We start from the raw sequence: 20,936 nt of genomic DNA, 5'->3' as shown, positions 1-20,936 counted from the left end.
AACATCATAACATTTATTATGTATATAATATTAGAATAAATTCACTTATCACCTAGAGATGTTAATCATTTACAACTAAACCATCAGGTTCATCAACTATATAATGGCAAGGGCTGGCCAATCTGAATGGTTGGTTGGAGATCATTTTGCTATACCAAACACGAGATGACATTGGATTAACTAATATTTAGTGCACAGTTTGGCTTCTGACCATTGGCAACAAGGTTAATGATGGCATTGCCATATGGAAACTACCTGCTACTATTAAATATGAATGTATGTTTGTCAAACTCCTCTAACTGCATCCCCACCCCAATTCAATTCCAAACCAGTTTGTCTCACATTACAGGTATCACCAGAGTGATCGTGCAGTATCATAGCAATACTGTCAACAGCATTACCATGACACTGTGATCCTTTCTGTGTTGCTTTTGTACACTATTATATTATACTATACATAACATATAATTTCCACAGCTTTGGAAATTATATGTTATGTTGTTGAAATTATATGTTGACCCAGATATGAATGGAATGCCAGCATGTATAAGGAAAAGCCAAATAAAAATGAGAATTATTATTATCATTTTTTTTTTTTTCCAATAAATAGTACTTATTTTTCAAAAAAATGTCCACCACAGTTTAGGCACTTAACCAAACTATACCAAAATTATTTTATATCCTGCTCATAAATCTTTTGGATGTGGCTTACACTACTGCTTAACAGCGTTCCTTCATTTCATTTCATTGTCTGTGTGGAACTGATGTCCTGCCAGATCATTTTACATCCTTCCAAAAACATAACATACAGGCAACAAGACTTATGGCTATATAGGGAATATAATGATCACATCCAAGCGTAATATATAGCTGGTTGCTATATGTGTTGAGCTGTGCATGGTCATCAATTGTTTTATAACAAAAAATGGCACACGGGTCAAAACTTCTGCATCTTATTTTTAATGCACATAACCAACCTTGAGGATTTGTCTCATTTTGTGAGTCAACCGTTTCACTGCTATACATGACATGGCACAGCAGTAGCCCTGTTATTTGACAAGTCAAATAACTCTATGCTTCAAAATGCCTATACCATCTCATAACAATTACTATACAATCCAAGAAGTCATTTCCTTCCTCGTTGTACAGCGTCAGATGATGCACAAAATTCCAGTAGCAAACATTTCTGTTCATCACTGAGACACACAGAACCCACTTTTCATAGATCCATAACTTAGGAATTGGTACTAATACTTTTACCAAATAATAGGGCATGTTGACTGTCCTATGTAAGCAGACTGTGACATACTGCAGCTCTCATATATACATCGATGAGCCAAAACATTATGACCAGTGAGTCGTTATGCAAATTGAAGCAACTGCAGGTGAACTATGGCATGTGCGCAGGTCAGGACACATTAAAAAAAACACTTGATACTGAGCTCCGTTAATCAGTGTTACTCTTGTTCTTCAGATGGAAAAGGCAGCAGACTTAAGTGAGTTTGACAAAGGCCAAATTATAATGACCAAACGACTGGGTCAGAGCACATCCGAAACGGCACAGCTAGTGGGAAGCTCATGGTCAGCCATGGTTAGTACCTACCGAAAGTGGTCTGAGGAGTTTCCCTCCTCGGAAAACCCACAAACCTCCGGCGAGGTGTTGATCAACCACGGATCATCAATGCTTGAGTTGAGCGAAGGCTCTCCCAGATGGTATGTGGCAACAGAAGGGCGAATATGTGGCGCAACTCGCTGGTAATTGGAATGCTGGTGATGAGAGTTGTGTCACAACTCACAGTACATCGACATCTAAGGAAAATGGGGATGCGAAGCTGCAGTCCACTCCGAGTGCCCATGCTAACCACAGTTCATTGGCAACAGTGGCTACAATGGGAATGCGAGCATCAAAACTGGACCTTGAGTGACTGGAAGAAGGTTGTCTGGTCCGATGAATCACGTTTCCTGTTGCACTACGTGGACAGCCAGGTATGTGTGCATCGTTAACTTGGAGAAGTGAAGGTGCCTGGATGCACCGTGGGATGAAAACAAGCTGGTGGTGGTGGTGTCCTGCTGAGATATCCTGGGTCCAGTCATCCATGTGCCAGGCACTCTTAGATCTACAACCTAACTAAACATCATTGCTGACCAGGTACACCCTTTCATGGCAACGATCTTCCCCTCTGGCGGTGCCGTCTTTCAGCAGGATAATGCACCGTGCCACACCGTCTGGATTGTTCGAGACTGGTTCGCAGAACATGACAAAGACTTCCAAGTATTGCCCTGGCCTCCAAATTTCCCAGACATCAATCCCATCGAGCATCTGTGGTTGTGTTGGAACAGCAACTCCGATCTGCAGCATCTCAACCACAGACCTTACAGGAGTTAAAGGATCTGCTGGTTACATGTTGGTACCAGATACCACAAGACACATTTAGAAATCTTGTAGCATCCATGTCTCACCGGGTACGAACTGTTTTGACTGAACGGGGAGGACCAACATCATATTAGGTAGATGGTCATAAGGTTTTGGCTCATCGGTGTATATATTAAAAGACCTATAACTTATATTCAGTTAGCATTAGCATTAGTTGAGGCATATGATGCAAGATAGCAAGCTTATACGACATTTGCCAAAAAAAACTCGCTTCTCATTTCACCTATCCGGTGACTCCAAATGCTTGTATAGTTCAGCCTTAAATTTATTTAAGCTATCAACTTCCACAACAACAGATAGAAGTCTGTTCCAAAACACTACCCATTGGCTAAAGGCAAACTTCTGCACATCTATTCTACAACTGTCTTTCCTCAATTTGAATCTATGCCCCTCAGGTTCTTAGTCTGAGCAAGCGGAAGTATCCTGTCAGCATCAAGCCTGCTCAAAGCATTCAAATCTTATACACCTTAATCATCATTTCAAAGGTGCATAGTGTCCAGATGCTGTAACTTGCAAAACTTAAGCCTTTCTTTGTAAGCACACCTCTTTGTTCCTCTCACCAATCTTGTTGCCCTTCTCTGTACTCATTCTAGCAACTCTACATTCTTCCTAAAATGGGGCCTCCAGACCTGTATACAGCACTCAAAGTGTGGCCTGACCATTGCCTTATACGAAGTGATAATCACCTTGTCTCTGCTAGCAAAATTCCTATATATCATAAAACTCCATAACCTTAACAAGTACAGGTCACTGTTGAAAAAACAGCGGAGAATTAGGGTTGAATTTGAAAGCGTCTGCAATTCTAACCAGACACGATAGGAGGGAGTATATGATGAGAGCCTTGTCGATCAATTCAGCCTTAGAAAGACTGTGCAAGGCTCAAGGGGTAGAATTTTTTTCAGCCTGGTCTGTACTTGTTAACAGGAGAGACTGCTTCTACAGGGATGGGATAGACTTAAATAGAAAGGGTGCAAGAATATTTGCTGATGCTATCGATGCACTGTTAGGCAGGTCGGAAAACTGCTAGCTTGGGAGGGGGAGATACAAGAACTAATAGATTAACAGTAGCCACTGGCAGAGGTGAGTGAAAATGATTCTTGCACTGCTTCTATTGGAATGAGCAGCAGCCTGGAACACAAGATGCATGATAGTTCAGAGGCTGCTGGGAGTCATTGCAGTACAAGTAAACACATGGGTTGTGTTAGGGTAACTAAGAACAGTAACAGGTGTGTGTATACTTGCGCTTACACAAATGCTAGGAGTTTGGTAAATACATTTGATGAATTTGAGGTATTGCTCAAAACATCAGAGGCAGATATTGTTGGGATATCAGAGAAGTGGTGTCACACAGATATAAGGAATGCAGAACTGGAATTTGGGGAGTACAATGTGTACAGAAAGGATAGACAGGACAGGAAGGGGTTAGGCTATTAGTTAAGAAACACATAAAATACAAGGAAGTGAAGCCAGTCAACATTGCTGGACACTGCAGTGTCAAGTCAGTTTGGTATGACATAAGCATTGGGAGATCAAAATTGAGATTAGGAGTGCTATAGGCCTAATGACTCTGATGAGTATAATAAGAACCTGTACAGGGAAATAGAGTGGGCCAGTAAATCAGAGTCTTATAATGGGGGATTTTAATTTCCCAGATAACGACTGGAATTTGTGGGTTGGTCACTCACACACTAGCAAGGTTTTTGTGGATTTATTGGATGATTGTTTTCTACATCAGCATGTAGAAAACAGGAGGCAACTAGAGGGAGTAATACACTTGATCTGATTATTAGTAGTGATTCTTCATGCATCGAGAATCTGCAGATAAAGGAACCACTAGGTGGCAGTGATCACAGTGTGCTGAAGTGGAATTTAATCAAAGTGGTAACTACCATCAGGGGTAAAGGAAAGGGTTTTTGCTTTTGTAAAGGCAACTATGATGGTCTGAGACAGTATTTAAAGGCCATACTCCAATATACGGTGCCCCCTTGTAATTGGCTGTCAGAACGGGGGAAAGCGGTGATTGACACGTTTTCATCCCGCCTACTGACTGCGTTCCCTCTTCGTTTCACGTGGATATCACGTGACACGACGTCACTGGAGCGCTAAATGCGAAATTCGTTGCGTATTCTTTCTTTTGAATGTTGGTTTTTAGTGCGTACGGTGCTGAGCTGTTACTTCTTGCTTTTCTGGTTATGCCTCGTGGTTTTCAGTTTGTCGTTATCCCGTTCCATCCTGCTGGTAAACTGTTTCTTTGTTTTTTGCTGCTGTGAGGTCAGTTTAGTTTGTCTTGTATTTCTGTGTTATTTTCACGTATTATTAACGTAGTATTGTGTCCGTTGCGTTTTTTTTTTTTTAAAAAGAAAAAATTCTATGTTGCCATTTTGTGCTTATGCAAAGAGCAATTTTATTGTTCGTTGCACGTGTTAATTGACTTTCGTTTCTGTTTAGCCAGAAAAGGTTAGTTTTCATGCGACTTCGGGAAGGATTCAAGCAAAAACCAGTCGTTGGACGAAAAAAAAAAAAATGTATATTGGGAATTACGTTTTTAATTGTCTTTCGTTTGTGTTTAATTAAAAATGGTAGGTTACCTTTTTGCGGGACTTCGCCAGTTATTTGTCGAAAATTGGTCATTTGCTGCGTCTCATTATTTTTTTTTCGTTTTGAAGAACGTTTTTCAATTGGGAATTACGCTTTAATTGTCTTTTGTTTGTGTTTAATTAAAAATGGTAGGTTACCTTTTTGCGGGACTTCGCCAGTTATTTGTCAAAAATTGGTCGTTTGCTGCGTCTCATTATTTTTTTTTTCGTTTTAAACAACGAAATTAGTGTGTTTAATTTACAATTATTTTGGCTGCTGCTCTGAAAAAATTACTGTTGCCGATAATTTCGTTATTTTTCGGTTCCGCCATACTGTTATGTCGCGTGACATTAGCCACGTGCAGTTGTCGAGAAGAAGAGGGGGAACGCAGTGAGTGGGCGGAGTTACGAACCGTACGTCACTGCTTTCCCCCTCTTCTTCTCGACGTAATTGTCAAAGGGGCACCGTGTTCTGGAGTTTAACCGTATTTAAATTCTATACAGTGGGACCAACTGATGATGTTACCAACAGCAAATTCAAAATGGGAAGCATTCAAAGAACTTATCTTGGAAGCTACTAGGCTTTACATACCAACTAAGAAATATTGTTCAAGGTTTAGGCCTAAATGGATGTCAGATGAACTAATGAGACATATGGCAGAAGAAAAATGCATGGGATACATATAAATTAATGGGTGACATGGAAGCCTATGATAGATATAAGCTGGTCAGTAACCAAGTCACAAAGTGGATGAGGCAGGCAAAGGCAGATTATGAGAAATCCTTGGCAAAGGATGTAAAGAAAAACAGAAAACAGTTCTTTACTTATGTAAACTCTAGAAGGAAAGGGATGAATCAGATTTGTCCACTGGATATTGATGGTTCAACAGTTGAGGATCCCGCTCAAGTGGCTAACAAACTAAACGAGTATTTTGCATCTACATTCATACATGAGGAGTTATTCAGAAAAGGGAATTGCCAGAGGTGAACTAAACTCTAGCAGTGAGCTAGATGATTTTGTAATAACTGAGAGGAAAGTGGAGGAGAAATTGTTGAGGATAAACATAAAAAAGGCACCCTTGGTGGATGGGATCTATCCTGTTATATTAAAGGAGGCAGCAAAGGAAGTAAGTAAACCCTTATCCATAATTATGAGAGCTTCTTTGGACGCAGGGGAAGTACCCATAGACTGGAAAATCAAAGACTGACACAAGTAATTATAGACCTGTGAGTTTAACTTCTGTTCCAGGAAAATTAATGGAGGCACTGGTTAAAAAAGCACTGCAGGATCATCTAGACAAGACTTCAGTTATAGCTCAGACACAGCATGGTTTTGTTAAGGGAAAGTCCTGCCTGACCAATTTGATTGGATACTATGATGCAGTCACAAAGGACTGGATGCAGGGATAGCTTTGATATTATATATTTAGATCTTAGAAAGGCCTTTGATACTGTTGCACATGGAAGACTGCTGCAAAAATTGGAGCGGCATGGCATTGGAGGCAAATTGCTGCTATGGATAAAGGGATGGTTGAGGGTGGGAGAAGACAGAGAGAGTGGTAATCAATGGACACTGCTCATCATTGACTAATGTTATTAGTGGAGTTCCTCAGGGTTCAGTGTTGGGTCCATTATTGTTTTCTGTATTTATAAATGATATTGATGATGGTATATCAAGCTTAATGTCCAAGTTTTCAGATGATATAAAGGTTGGCTGGGTTGTTAAGGACACTACTGATGCTATGCTGCTGCAACAGGATCTGGAAAGGTTGAGCAGATGGGCTGAGAGGTGGCAAATGAAGTTTAACATTGACAAATGTAAAGTACTACATATGGGAAACAGTAACCCCAAAGCAACATATCAACTCTGTGGTACTACACTAACAGTGGTAGAGAATGAAAAGGGCCTGGGGGTAATTATGCAGGCAGATATGAAGTTCTGTGAGCAGTGTAGATGGGAGGCAAGAGTAGCTCATGACGTCTTGTCAATGATACACAGGAATTTTTCTAGCAGGGATAAGGAGGTGATTGTATAAGTCAATGGTCCGGCCACACCTTGAGTAGTGTATACAGGCCTGGTGTCCTCATTTCAGGAAGGATGTAGAGATGCTGGAACGAGTACGAAGGGCAACAAGATTAGTGAATGGAACAAAGGGGTGCTCTTACGAAGAAAGGCGTAAGTTTTGCAAATTACAGAGTGTGGAGACTAGGCCCAAGCGAGGTGATCTGATAGAGGTGTATAAAGCCTTGAATGGTTTGAGCATGCTCAATGCTGATGGGATTCTTCCTCTTGCTTAGAATAATCACCTGAGAGGGCATAAATTCAAATTGAGGAAAGACAGATGTAGGATAGACGTACGGAAATTTGCCTTTAGCCAGTGGGTAGTTGGTTGGTGGAACAGACTTCCATCCCTTGTCATGGAAGTTGATAGCCTAAATAAATTTAAGGTTCATCTGGACAGGTATTTCGAACGAACAGAGGGTTGAAGTAGAAGCGGTTTTTTTTTTTTTTTTTTTTTGGCTGATGCTGCATAAGCTTGCTTTCTTGCATCATATGCCTCTACTAATGCTAAAGTAACTGCAGGCAGAGGTGTAGGTGATTCTTGCACTACTTCTATTAGAATAAGCATCGCGTGGAGCAAGGGGTGTTGGGGTTTTCAGGGACTGATGGCAGTCATCGTGAAACAAGCGGGTATATGGGATGTGTTAGGGTAACTAATAATAAGAATATGTACATGTATACTTGCTTCTATACCAATTCTAGAAGTACAGTAAATAAATTTGATGAATTTGAAGTGTTTGCCAAGACATCATCAAAGGCTAATATTGTTGGGATAGCAGAGACGTGGTGTCACACAGTATAAGGAATGCAGAACTGGAATTTGGGGACAGAAAGGATAGACAGGATAGGAAGGGAAGAGGTGTTATACTGTTAATTAAGAAAAACATAAAATCAAAAGAAATGCATCCAGTTGGTATAGATGAACAGTGCACTGTTGAGTCAGTTTGGTGTGACATAAGCACTGTAAAAGCAAAAATAAGAGTAGTAGTGTGTTATAGGCCTAATGACTCGAATGAGTACAATGAACAATCGTACAGAGAAATAGAGTGGGCTAGTAAATCAGAATGTCCTATAATTAGGGATTTTAACTTCCTAGATATAGACTGAAACTTATGGGTTGGTCACTTGCACACTAGTAAGGTGGATTTATCGGATGATTGTTTTCTGCGGCAGTATGTTTAAGAGGCAAACAGAGAGGGTAATACTCTTGATCTGGTTATCACCAGTGATCATTCGTGTATTATGAATTTGCATACAAAGGAACCATGCGGCAGTGATCACAGTGTACTGATGTGGAATTTACTTAAAGATATAATTACCATCAGGGGTAAAGGAAAAGGAAGGGGGTTTTGCTTCTGTAAAGATGACTACAGTGGTCTCAGACAGTTTTTAAATTTGTACAGTAGGACCAACTGATGAGGTTACCAACAGCAAATTCTAAGTGGGAAGCATTTAAGGAATTAATAGTGGAAGCTACTAAACATTTCGTACCTATTATGAAATATTGATCAAGGTTTAGGCCTAAATGGTTGTCAAATGAACTAATGAGACTGGTGGCAGAGAAGAAAAATGCATGGGATGCATATAAATTATCAGGTGATACAGAAGTCTATGATATATATAAGCTAGTCTGTAATCAAGTCACAAAGGAGGTTAGGCAGGCGAAGGCAGATTACGAGCAATCTTTGGCAAAGGATGCTAAGAAAAACAGCAAGGATTTCTTTACTTATATAAACTCTAAAAGGAAAGGGATGAATCTGATTGGTCCACTTAATATCGATGATTCGACTGTTGGTGATCCTGCTAAGATAGCAAACAAACTGAATGAGTAATCAGTCCTCGTATAGCATGATAGTTGTGTTCCTAGAAATCTTCATGCAATGCAAAATCGTGCAATATAAATAACAGGCCCTATGGGAAAAATAGGGTTAGGTGCCAACCAACCAAGATTGAACACACATTTGTAACCAAAACATTACCAAACACAATAAATAATCATAATAAAATATTTACGTATTTTATTACGACTATTACGTAATAAAATATTGCTAATGCTTTTGCTTCTATCGTAAGCAAACTTGTTTTTTTGTTTGATTTTCTATCCAAACAGACGACAGCCATTCCATCTCTTCCAATTCTTTGTGTCTTGATCTAATGGATTTTAATTACACTTTGAGTTGTTCCTGCTATGAAAGTTGTTTTTATTTTCTCTGCATTCTTTCTAATTCTCTGCATTGCCTCATTTAGGCCAGTAGCACATGCAATATCACATGGTCTTAATTTCGCTCAAAGTGTTTCAAAATTTCATATTTTTTCTCTATCAACAGAGGCGGACTGGCCTACGACCCAGGTGGGCCGGAAGCCACAAGAGGATGGAGACCGATGTGATTTTGGCCATAAACGATATTAGGCCGCTACAAATTTTCCCGGGTAAGAATTTTTTGACCCAGTCCACCTCTGTTTATCAATATTGCTTTTCTTTTTCTCTCTGCATCTGTAGTGTCTTCACCAGGACACTTCCTTTTTACACATTAAGTTTTTACTCATTTTTAGGGAATAAAGCACAATTACAAAATGAGGAGGCACACTTGATACACATAAACAAAGCTTCGTGTGGGTAGCAACTGAATAAACAACACCATAAAGGCAGAGACACACTATGAACACCTCACTAGCTCACATTTTGCTAAAACACATTTCTGGGGGTTACTACCATAAAACAATAAAAACTATTTCCAGCTGCATTTCTGCTAGTAGAATCTGTTATAAACTGAGATCTAGCATCAGAGATCTGGTCACATATACTCCTCTAATCCCTTCCCTTATCAGATGGGTAAGCTGCACTGTAATCAGATATAAAAAGGAAAAAAAAAAAAAAAAAGGCAGGTTAACTGCACTCACCACCTGGGAGAGAAAAATGCATAAATAGTGGAGAATGGTGGGGGATGTTTATAGATGGACACTATAATACCTGTATCAGTGGAGAATAAAATTAGAGAAGGATTTAGGAAGATTGTGTTTGGCAATTTGAAAGAATTGTCCATAGCCTCTTGTAAAATGAATCACTTGAATAATGGCTCATTCTTGATACTTCATTTCTATCGCCAGTAGGTTGTTCAGTCAAAGATAGAAAAACTGATCACATATTCAGAATTCAAATTTTATTAAGCACAGACTCCAGGAAGAAAGCCATGTTCCCCAATGGTAAGACCTCTCTCCCACTCAGAACCTACTGATGACCAAAAAATTCAATACATAAGGAAGAACGGTGATGTACCATTAGAATGTGTACAGAAAACAGAAATATTTTATGCTAATACAAATATTTTGAAGTCAGATTTGTGCCACAATCATGAACCTGATGATAAATTATGTCCAACAGTGTTAACTACAGGCAACAAAATATTTTTGAACAACCATTACAACTGAGTAGATACATGATAAGCTGTGTCCCATTTCATCACTCAGAAGCTTTCAATGATTGAAATGTTCAATACATAGGAAGGAATCTGTACTGAACATGAAGGAAAACCTTACTGCTATTGAAGAGCATTTCTGATGTTCAAAGTAGTCACTGCTTTGATAATTACATTATATCCTGTTAGGTGAGCATGATACAAGTAAATGGAAATGAACAAAATTAGAAAAAAATATATGTTCAAAATATTTTTCTTAAAATATTCTTCATGAGCCATACAAAATATAATGGAAAGCACTGTTTGCATCTCCATTCATTTAAAAATAAAAGGTTTTAGGCAAATTTATTTTCATTTATCAACTGACTTCTGTTGTATAATATTGTATATTCTTGTTCACACAAGCTGCCATATTATTTTTACTATTATTCAAGAATCAAAATTTTTAGATAATTATCAGATGATAATCATCTAAATGATTTTAGATGATTATCATCTAAAATCAACAAATATGAAATGAACCAATGATAGGATATATCCTGATAAGGTAAGCTACACAAATCCCTGATTTGTGGAACCAATGTTAACCACATCTGCAGGTGTACTTAATTTTTCCAAGGTACAATGGGTACAAGTCATTAGTTTTAGTAGTGGGAGATGATGCAAGCTTATAAAGCATCAGCCAAAAAAAAAATAACCATGGACAGAAGTTTGTTCCAGTAATCAAGTGCCCACTGGCTGATGGAAAACTTCCATACATCTATCCTGCAACCATCCTTCCTCAACTAGAATTTATGCCCCCCCCCCGTGTGCATAGTCTCAGCAAAAGAAAGAATGCCATCAACATTAAGATTACTCACTCCATCCGAGGCCTCAAACACCGCCCCCCTTCTCTCTCTCTCTCTCTCTCTCTCTCTCTCTCTCTCTCTCTCTCTCTCTCTCTCTCTCTCTCTCTCTCGTAAATCCTTTTGTTCCCTTCAACATCTGGTTGTCCTCTGCACACATTCCAGCAGATCTACATCCTTTCTAAAGTGAGGTCTTCAGACCTGTATATAGTACTCAAGATGTGGCCTATCCATGGCTTTGTACAAAGAGATAATCACCTCCTTATTTCTGCTAGTAAAGTTTGTGTATGTCAAGACAAAACCCTATCAGCTGTCTTGTCACTCTTACTGCACTGCTCAGATTTGGGGATAAATTTTTCACTTGACCTGCCCCAGATGGCAAAGGAATTCATTTAATAAAAACGAAATTCCTTTAAACAGGGGAAATGCAAGGATATTTTCTATTATCATAGAGGAGGCATTAATTAAGAGCTACTGCTAATTGGGGGGGATTCATGGGAAAGATGAAAATTAATGGCTTGGACAAAGGTTATTGCACTACTTCAAGCTGTCCTGTTCATCTATACAATGACTTGGCAAATCACAAAGGTAGTAGAGAGCCTAGTGAATATTCCCATATTACTACAGTAAAATTTCATTAATACAAAAGTTGTCTTTACAACAGATATAATACTAGAAAAAATCAATTTTCAGGATTTAAATTTACATACCCTTCGATAACTTTTCTTTACATCATCTTCAGTTGCAGTTTTTGGTAACTCTAATATGAGATAGAGGGAATCACCAGAAGTCCTTTAACATAAACAAAGCAATAAATACATAATAAAATGGCATACTGAAAAACTATACTATACATATATATATATACTATTAAGGTCCACTTAATATACAAAGCCTCATGAGTATTTTGAATGGGCTTAGCAAAAATAATGCAATTATACTCTGAACTGCCCAGAAACTACAGTGATCAAACTGCCTTAAAACTTGTGAATAATAATTCAATATTAACATAAATTATATAAATAAAATTAAATGAATATACTGTGAAATTAAAACTTTAAAATGCAATTGTATAAATAAAATAATATAAAAACTATAAAATTCTATATAATTAAAAGCTTCACTTTTGTAGTAAAAATATAAAAACAGATAAAATACATGAAAACAGATTTTATTGTGAAGCTTTTAATTGCACAGAATTTTATAGTTTTTATCTCAGTTTCTTTTTTACAATCACATTTTATAATATTAATTATAAAGAAGTTAAGCAATTTCTTAATTCATAGTTCCTATTTATTAGACTTCTCTGGTATGAAGTTTTCATCAGTTAATGTAATATTACTATATGACTGGGTTGCTTTAAGATATGTGACAAAACAGAGGTTGGTATATACTGCACTTGTAAATTATTAGCTGACTGGGCTAGCCAGGTGGGTAAAGTGCTTGCCTGGCAACCCAAAGGTAAAGTGTAAAGTGTGTTTAGGGTCAAACGGCACCAGGGGTTCCCCCCATATCCGCGTAGTTTACATTGTAGGTGAACCAGTTGACTGGAAAAGTCAGAGATTTAAAAGTGTATGGACTTTGTATATGTGTGATGCCTTGTACCGTTGTTCATCTGGTCATTTAGCCGCTGGGCCTCTACTGAGGCCCAACGTTGCCCCACTTACGCCCCGTGGAGGCAGATCAGGAACCCAGTAGTCTGTTTCACTCTGGCAGGTCCTGCCAGTTAATTTCCTGAGATTTCGGCGGCTAGGACCTAAAAAAAAAAAAAAAAAAAGAAAGAAAGAAAGGCGTCGACGTAGGGTAGAATCGCTTAGTTTTGCTAGGCCAAGTTATGGGCGTAAGGTAATTTAGATATGTTAAGTTTTTGGTATGTAGGGCTTTCGGTAGCGTATAGAGAGAGAGGAGGGAGAAAGACAGAAATATGGGGCCAATAGAGTAGGTAGCCCCAGTTTTCAGTGGGACATGCCCATGTCCCACCAGAGTAGAAGATATAGGGTGGAGAAGAGGGGAGGACGAAAATGTCCCCCCCCCAAGGAAGTAGGTACAAAGGTGAAGGGGGCTAGAGTGCCCTCTTCAGATCGCCATATGGCTATTGGCAGCTATTGTTTCAAGTTTCTTTACTCATGGGGCAAGCTCCGTCCTTGTGCTTGTGTCCCTCATCTTTAGTTGCAGCCTTTACATTGTGCTGGCTGGTGTCTCAATAGTGGTACTTGATGTCAGTCATTGTAGATGGTGATTAATGTCCTTCTCCTGACGAAGAGGTCTTGTGCGAACTGGGATAATGCTCTATATTAATCCTCAGTATCTATGAAATGGGATTCCAATCCTTTTGGTAGGTATCTTATTTTTGTTATAAGTACCCCTCTGAGGTCTTCATATTGTGGGCACTCGTACACTATGTGATTCCAGCTTTCTATCTCCCTGCACGTACAGTTGGGGTCCTCAGTGAGTCAGAATCCGTGCAGCTTCTCACTGTAGGGTCCGTGTCCTGTTATTAGAGATGTCAAATGGTACCCTGGGAAGTACCAGGTCGGCTGTTTTGGGTAGATTTTCTGGAGGTCTGGTAGATATCTTCTGGTTATCTTGCCCTTGGTGGTCTCCGTCCATCTTCTCTGCCATAATTTTAGCAGGTGGTTCTGTAATCTAGTTTTTTTCCGTTTTTAGGTTGTTCGCTGGGTCAGTTGTGTAGTCCATATGTGTGGCCGCCACTCCCCTGGATAGCAAGTATAGCAGACCTGTGCGAACGACCTCCAGGTCCAAAGGAAGCGCTCCAGCGAGTACCTGTAGTGCTGGAGTACTCACTGTACTACACGCACGTGTCGTAGTTAAAAGTATGGTCCATTGGATCATGTCCAGAATTCTTCTATTCACTGCCAACCCAAAGGTAGCGGGTTCGAATCCCGCCTCGGGCTTGGATCAGAGTAAATTGCAAAAACTTTGGGAGGTGCATTATGGCCACAGAAGCCGATGTGCCAACAACTAAAAAAAAAAAAAAAAAAAATTGTAAATTACCATATACGGCGAAACCTCTCTATAGGTCGACACCACTGTGGCAGAAGAAAATGTCTGCTATAGAGAAGTGTCTTTGCTGAGATCAGTGTACATGTTCCAATAATTTGAAAAAATGAAATTCACTGTAACTGGTTACTTAATTTACACTTTTTTTTATTGTTTATCATTATACATTTGTGTTTTGATTAACTTTTAATTAGTAATGGATAATTCATTTTTAATAAAGAAAAAAAAACTTTTATTTGAGTTATTTATTATCAGACTATTAATTTTTAGTAAAAAAAAAAAATATATATAAATTGCTTTGTTAAGAGTACAGTAAGTCCCCGACATATGTAAGAGATATCAAGGACTTCTTATATAAGTCAAGTTTTACGTAACTCGGGAATGACTAATAAAATATTGCTACTATATCACTGATATGTTTGTTTGTTATTTGGTTTTTAGGAGCATTAGCAACTAAGGCCATATTGCTCCGGGGATATGCGGTGGTCATTCCCTGACCTTTCCGCATCCTCCATATTTGGTGGTCAAGGGCTCGAACCCCAGTGTGATCAAGAAGCGTGTGCTACGCACTGCTACTCCTGCCCACCTGGCTACGGAGGCGCCTATCACTGATATGCCGAAATTACAAAAACCACATAATATCCTCCATAGAATGAAGAAAAATAATTATATATTTTTCATTTAATTAGTTATATATTTTTCAATTAATTAGTTATATATTTTTATATATATATTAGTTATATATATAGAAAAATAGTTATATTTATTAATTAGTTCAATTGAAAACTTTATCTGGGGATAGCGGTGAAGTAGCCGGAGTGGCACATAAGAAAAGAAAACATAAAAGGAAAAAAAAAAACGCATGCTAATGTACTGTAAAAACTGATATGTATTTCGTGGCCTTGGTTATTATAGTTAACTTCATTGGTGCAGATCCCTTCACCACTTCTCGAATTCGGTCTTTGTCCTTTATTATTGTGTTCACTGTTGACCCTGACAAATCTAAATTCCACAAGATACTGGCTAAGTTTGACCATTTTCATACATCCTTATTATTTTAATTTTCTGATCCAAATCAGATATCACTTTCCTTTTCTTGGTAGATTTACTAGTACTGCTGTCACTTATTCTCTTGGTCAGCACCATGATAATGGTCAAAATGAAATTTTCTGTGAAGAACTTGAGAGGGTTAAGGCAGAAACACACTATTATCACTTCACACAAGCTCACATTTCACTAAAGCACATTTCTGGAGGTCACTACCATAATACAATAAAAACAATTTGCATTTTCCGGTTTATTGGGTTTTTCTGTAAGTGCAATTCATCATAAATGGGTAGTAAACTAGATCTTATTGCATTTGTGATAATACCAATAGCTGGATTTTGTGATTTTATATTATTCACTGATATCTTCATTCATATAAAAAAAAAAAAAAATTTTCAGAATCTTCTCTTCATTCCTATTTTTTTAAGCTTGTTACTCCATATCTCGCTTGTGCAATATGTGTATGCCGTGTTCATCATTATTGATTTCTTTTTTTTTTTTTTTTTTTAGTATTTTGTAAATTTTACAATCTTAAAAAATTAGTGAAAACAAAATTTACTTATGTTCAAAGTAATGTAACTTGGGGACGGGACTTACTGTGTTTCATTTTGACAATTTCATTTTTCATTGTGAATAATAAGCTTACTCACTATGTTTACTACATATTCATCATTTTTGCTCATATAAAATTTTTTTAATGTATTTAGGTAATCTAATGAATCAAAATATCTTTTAATTTGGAGTTACGCTATTTTTCATTCTTTTCATCTTCCTCTTCTCCATAAGTTCTCCATTGTTCATAAATTCACTTACAATGTACTTTATCTTAGTGTTTAGGCCTCCACCAGCAACAAGTACAAATCAATGTTGAAAAAAAGTGGTAACTTAGGGTTAAATTTAAAGTGTCTGCAATTCTGCTCAGATATGATAAGAGGGAGTATACAATAAAAGTCTTAACAATCAATTCAGCACTAGAGAGGTTGTGCAAGGCTCATGGGTAGAATTTTTCATAGCATGGTACTTGTTAACAGGAGAGATTGTTTCTACAGGGATGGGATACACTCTAATACATTAAGGGCTTATGCCTCAAGCTGCAAAAGAGTTAGACTATGTATTTACTAATTAATAATTTACTAATTTACTAATTAGTAAATTAGTTTGCAAATAATTTACTAATTTTATAAATTAGTAAATTATTTGCAACAGCGGCATCGTTTAAGTTACATCTCATATTGTGAATACCTCACGACGAGTTGCCATGACATTGCACTACTTCGAATAAGTAACGCTTCACCTAAAGGAGAAGACTGATGTTACTTATTCTCAGTGGATACCACCACCCAGATGGCACCGTTTCAGGGCTATTGTGAATTTAATGTGAAAAAAAAAACCCATTGGACCAGATCTATTAAACCAAACAAATGAATTATAAAATCCAAACCTAAATCATGAAAAATCTTAATTCAGACGATCATTTCAAAGCTATTTGTGAATTTAATGTGAAAAATAACCTATTGGACCAGGTCTATTAAAACCAAACAAATGAGTTATAAAATTTAAACCTATATCATGGAACTGTTTTGATGAGAGCCTAAGAGATCTACATTTTTATCAAGAAAACTGAATTTTGTAATAAACAAAAAAAAACCAGGTGCTTTTTTTTTTTTTTTTTTCCCTCCAAATAACTAAAACCAGTATTTAAGATGAACCTCATCTCCAACCAAACTGCACAGAAGAGGTGGCTCTCCCCACCTTTTCAGAAACTTATCAAACCCTAAACGCCATTTTTCCAACTGTAAAAAACCTTTGCATGGAAGCAGACATTGTTTGTTTCAAGTCCCAAAGAGATCCCCTAAAGGTCCCAAACCTTTTGCATTTCGTAGCTTCCACATATGATATTTTGTCTCTGTAATTAAAAATATCGTGAACATTTTTTTCTTGACCAAGGGATGATTGAATTGCAAGTAAATTACCTCCTCCAGAGAGAACTGTCTTATCCTCAAAAATCTACAAATTCTCTTCCAAACTTCCTACACGAATCGACAGTAATAAAATAAATGGTACACTGTTTCAATTTCGGTACAAAATTCGCATAATCTGTTGCCTGCCTGACTAAATCTATACGTGATATCGTTCACTGGTATGTTTCCGTAAGCAACCCTGCACGAAAAATCAATAATACGCGATGGGTAGTTTCCGCCAATTTTTAGATTTTTAAAAAACAACTGCGCATTATGGTTTCCTAAATTTGGCTTTTCTGGATTTTCTGAGTTAAACAGTGCCCAGTAGAGTCGTTTTAAACCACCCTTAAAAGGATCTATATCTTTCTCCCTTAACTGCCTGTACATATCCCAAAATTTTTTTGTAATATATAGGAATTGACTCTGCTTTTGGCCCTAGACAACTGCCGCCTTTAATTAAGGGTGTATTAAATCCCATAAAATATTTTATCAGTACCGCTACTAAATGGTTAGATTGCACCATATAGCCACATCCAGCAGTCTCTTACAGCTACACCTCAAATTAATTTTTGGAATACTTATTCCCCCATCTTCCCACGGTAAAAATAAAAATTTCTGCGCTATCTCTTGCCGTTTTCCTCTCCATAGAAACTGAAATGTTGGAACGTAAAATCGTCTCATTATCCTAGCTGTGTTCCTGTTATAAACACCGTGTATAAGATTTTAGGAAGAATTACGGTTCTAACAATAATGGATTTGTTCTCAAAAGAAAATTGTCCCACTTCCCACTCTTTTAAACTTTCCCGTATTTTAGTGGTGAGCCCTCCTACAAGTAGAATGGGACTCTCATTGCCATGACATTGCACTACTTCGAATAAGTAACGCTTCACCTAAAGGAGAAGACTGATGTTACTTATTCTCAGTGGATACCACCACCAGACGTCTGGGTGTTAGGTAAGTCGGAAAACTGTTAGGTCGGGGGGGGGATTTACAGACTAATAGATTAACGGTAGCCACAAGAAGAGGTGAAAGTGATTCCTACACTGCTTCTATTGGAATGCAAAGCAGCCTGGAAAACAATGTACTGGGGATTTCAAGGGCTGCTGGGAGTCGTCATGGAACAAATAAATACATGCATTGTGTTAGGATAACTAAGAGTAAGAATAGGTGTATGTATACTTGTATATATACCAATGCTAGGAGTATAAATTTGATGTATTTGAAGTCTTGGTCAAGACATAAAAAGATACTGTTGGGATATCAGAGACGTGGTGCCACACTGATATAAGAAGTGCAGAATTAGAATTTGGGAAGTACAATGTGTACACAAAGGATAGACAACAGCACAGGAAGGGAGGAGTGGTTATGCTGTTACTTAAGAAACACAAAATCTAAGGAAGTACATCAATTGACATTGGTGGACAATGCAATGTTGAATCAGTGTGGTGAGACATAAGCACTGGGAAAGGGAAAATGAGAATAGGTGTATTATAGGCCTAATGAATCTGATGAGTATAATGAGCAATTGTTTAGAGAAATAAAGTGGGCCAGTAAATCAAAATGTCTTATAATGGGGGATTTTAACTTTCCAGATATCAACTGGAACTTGTCGGTTGGTCACTCGCACGCTAGCAAGACTTGTAGATTTATTGGATAACTGTTTTCTACAGCAACATGTTCGAGAGGCAACCAGAGGGAGTAATACTCTTGATCTGATAGCAGTGATTCTTCATGAATTAAGAATCTGCAGATAAAGGAACCACTATGTGGCAGTGAACATGGTATGCTGATTTGGGATTTACTTAAAGATGTAACTACCATAAGGGATGGGTTTTTGCTTTTGTAAAAGGTGAAAACAGTAGTCTCAGAGAGATTTTAAATTCTATACAGTGAGATCAACTGATGATGTTACCAAGAGTGAACTCTAAATGGGAAGGCTTCAGGGAATTAATCTTAGAGGGTACTAGGCTTTTTATACCAACTAAGAAATACTGTTCAAGGTTTAGGCCTATATGGAAGTCAGATGATTTAATAAGGCTTGTGGGAGAGAAGAGAAATGCATGGGATGCATATAAATTATCAGGCAACACAGAAGCCTATGGCAGGTATAAGCTTGTCTGCAATCAAGTCACAAAGGAGATTAGGCAGGTGAAAGCAGATTAGGAGAAACTTTTGGCAAGCAATGCAAAGAAAAACAGCAAAGAGTTCTTTACTTATGTAAACTCTAGAATGAAATGGATTAATCTGATTGGTCCACTTAACATAGATGGTTTGACCATTGATGATCATGCTCAGGTAGCTGATAAACTGAATGAGTATTTTGCATCTACTGTCACACATGAGGAGTTATTCAAGGAGGGGAAATGACAGCAGAAGTTTATCAAACTAAAAGGGAGCTAAGTGATTTTGTAATACTGAGAGCAAAGTGGAGGAGAAATTGTGGAAGTTAAACATAAGGAAGGCACCTGGGGTGGATAGGATCTATCCTGTTATATTTAAGGAGGTACAGCAAATGAGGTCCTCATGGACTGGAGGTGTGCAAATGTGTCCCCAATTCAAAAAGGAGGATCAAAGGGTGGAACAAGTAATTACAGACCTGTTAGTCTAACTTCTGTTCCAGGGAAAATAATGGACTCACTGGTTAAGGAAGCAATGCAGGATCAACTAGATAACACTGCAGTTATATTTTGGACAGAGCATGAGTTTGTTAAGGGGAAGTCTATTCTGACAAATTTAATTGGATACTATGATGTGGTCACAAAGGAACTGAATGCAAAGAATAATTTTGCTATCATATATTTGGATTTTAGGAAAGCTTTTGATACTGTGGCACATGGAAGACTACTGCACAAATTGGAGCAGTATGGCATTAAAGGCAAGTTTCTACAATGGATAAAAGGATGGTTGAAAGGGAGAAGACAGAGTGGTTATCAATGGACTGCTCTACATGGACTAATGTTATTAGCAGAGTTCCACAGGGTTTGGTGTTGAGCCCATTGTTGTTTTCGGTATTTATCAATGATACTGATAAAGGTATATCAGGGTTAATGTCTAAGTTTGCAGACGATACGAGGTTTGGCAGGGTGGTTAATGACAGTAACGATAGTATGCTGCTGCAACGGTATCCAGAAAAGTTGAGCAGATGAGCTGACAGGTGGCAACTGAAGTTTAACACTGAAAAATGTAAACTGCATATGGGTAGCAGTAACCCCAGAGTAATGTATCAACTGAATGGTACTACACTCAGGGTAGTGGAGAATGAAAATGACGGGGGTAATTGTGCAGTCAGATATGAAGTTTTCTGGCCAATGCAAAAAGGCTGCAAGAGTAGCTCAGTGTCTTGTCTCATGATGTCATGGTCTCTACAGGAATTTTGTTAGAAGGGATAAAGGGATGATTTTCCACTTGTATAAGACTATAAGACAATGGTCAGGACACACCTTGAGTACTGTATACAGGTCTGGAGGCTTCATTTTAGGAAAGATGTCGAGCTGCTGGAATGAGTACAATGAAGAGCAACGAGATTGGTGAGGGAAACAAATGGTTGGTGTTACCAAGAAAAGCCTAAGTTCTG

General features: G+C 38.0%; 1 protein-coding gene across 1 annotated transcript in view; it reads right to left on the bottom strand.

Annotated features, from left to right (window-relative positions):
- LOC150079065 (dnaJ homolog subfamily C member 5-like) overlaps positions 1-20,936 on the bottom strand; it is a 181,631-nt gene that overhangs the window by 123,001 nt on the left and 37,694 nt on the right. Inside the window, exon 2 of the mRNA XM_090382579.1 lies at positions 12,044-12,125. Within this exon, the coding sequence (XP_090238705.1) occupies positions 12,044-12,125 (82 nt within the window). The remainder of the gene's footprint in view (positions 1-12,043; positions 12,126-20,936) is intronic.

This window comes from Mastigoproctus giganteus, chromosome 10 (assembly GCF_048544385.1).
Source record: "Mastigoproctus giganteus isolate SK-2022 chromosome 10, ASM4854438v1, whole genome shotgun sequence".
Classification (NCBI taxonomy): domain Eukaryota; kingdom Metazoa; phylum Arthropoda; class Arachnida; order Uropygi; family Thelyphonidae; genus Mastigoproctus; species Mastigoproctus giganteus.
This window is presented reverse-complemented; position numbering and strand designations above follow the sequence as displayed.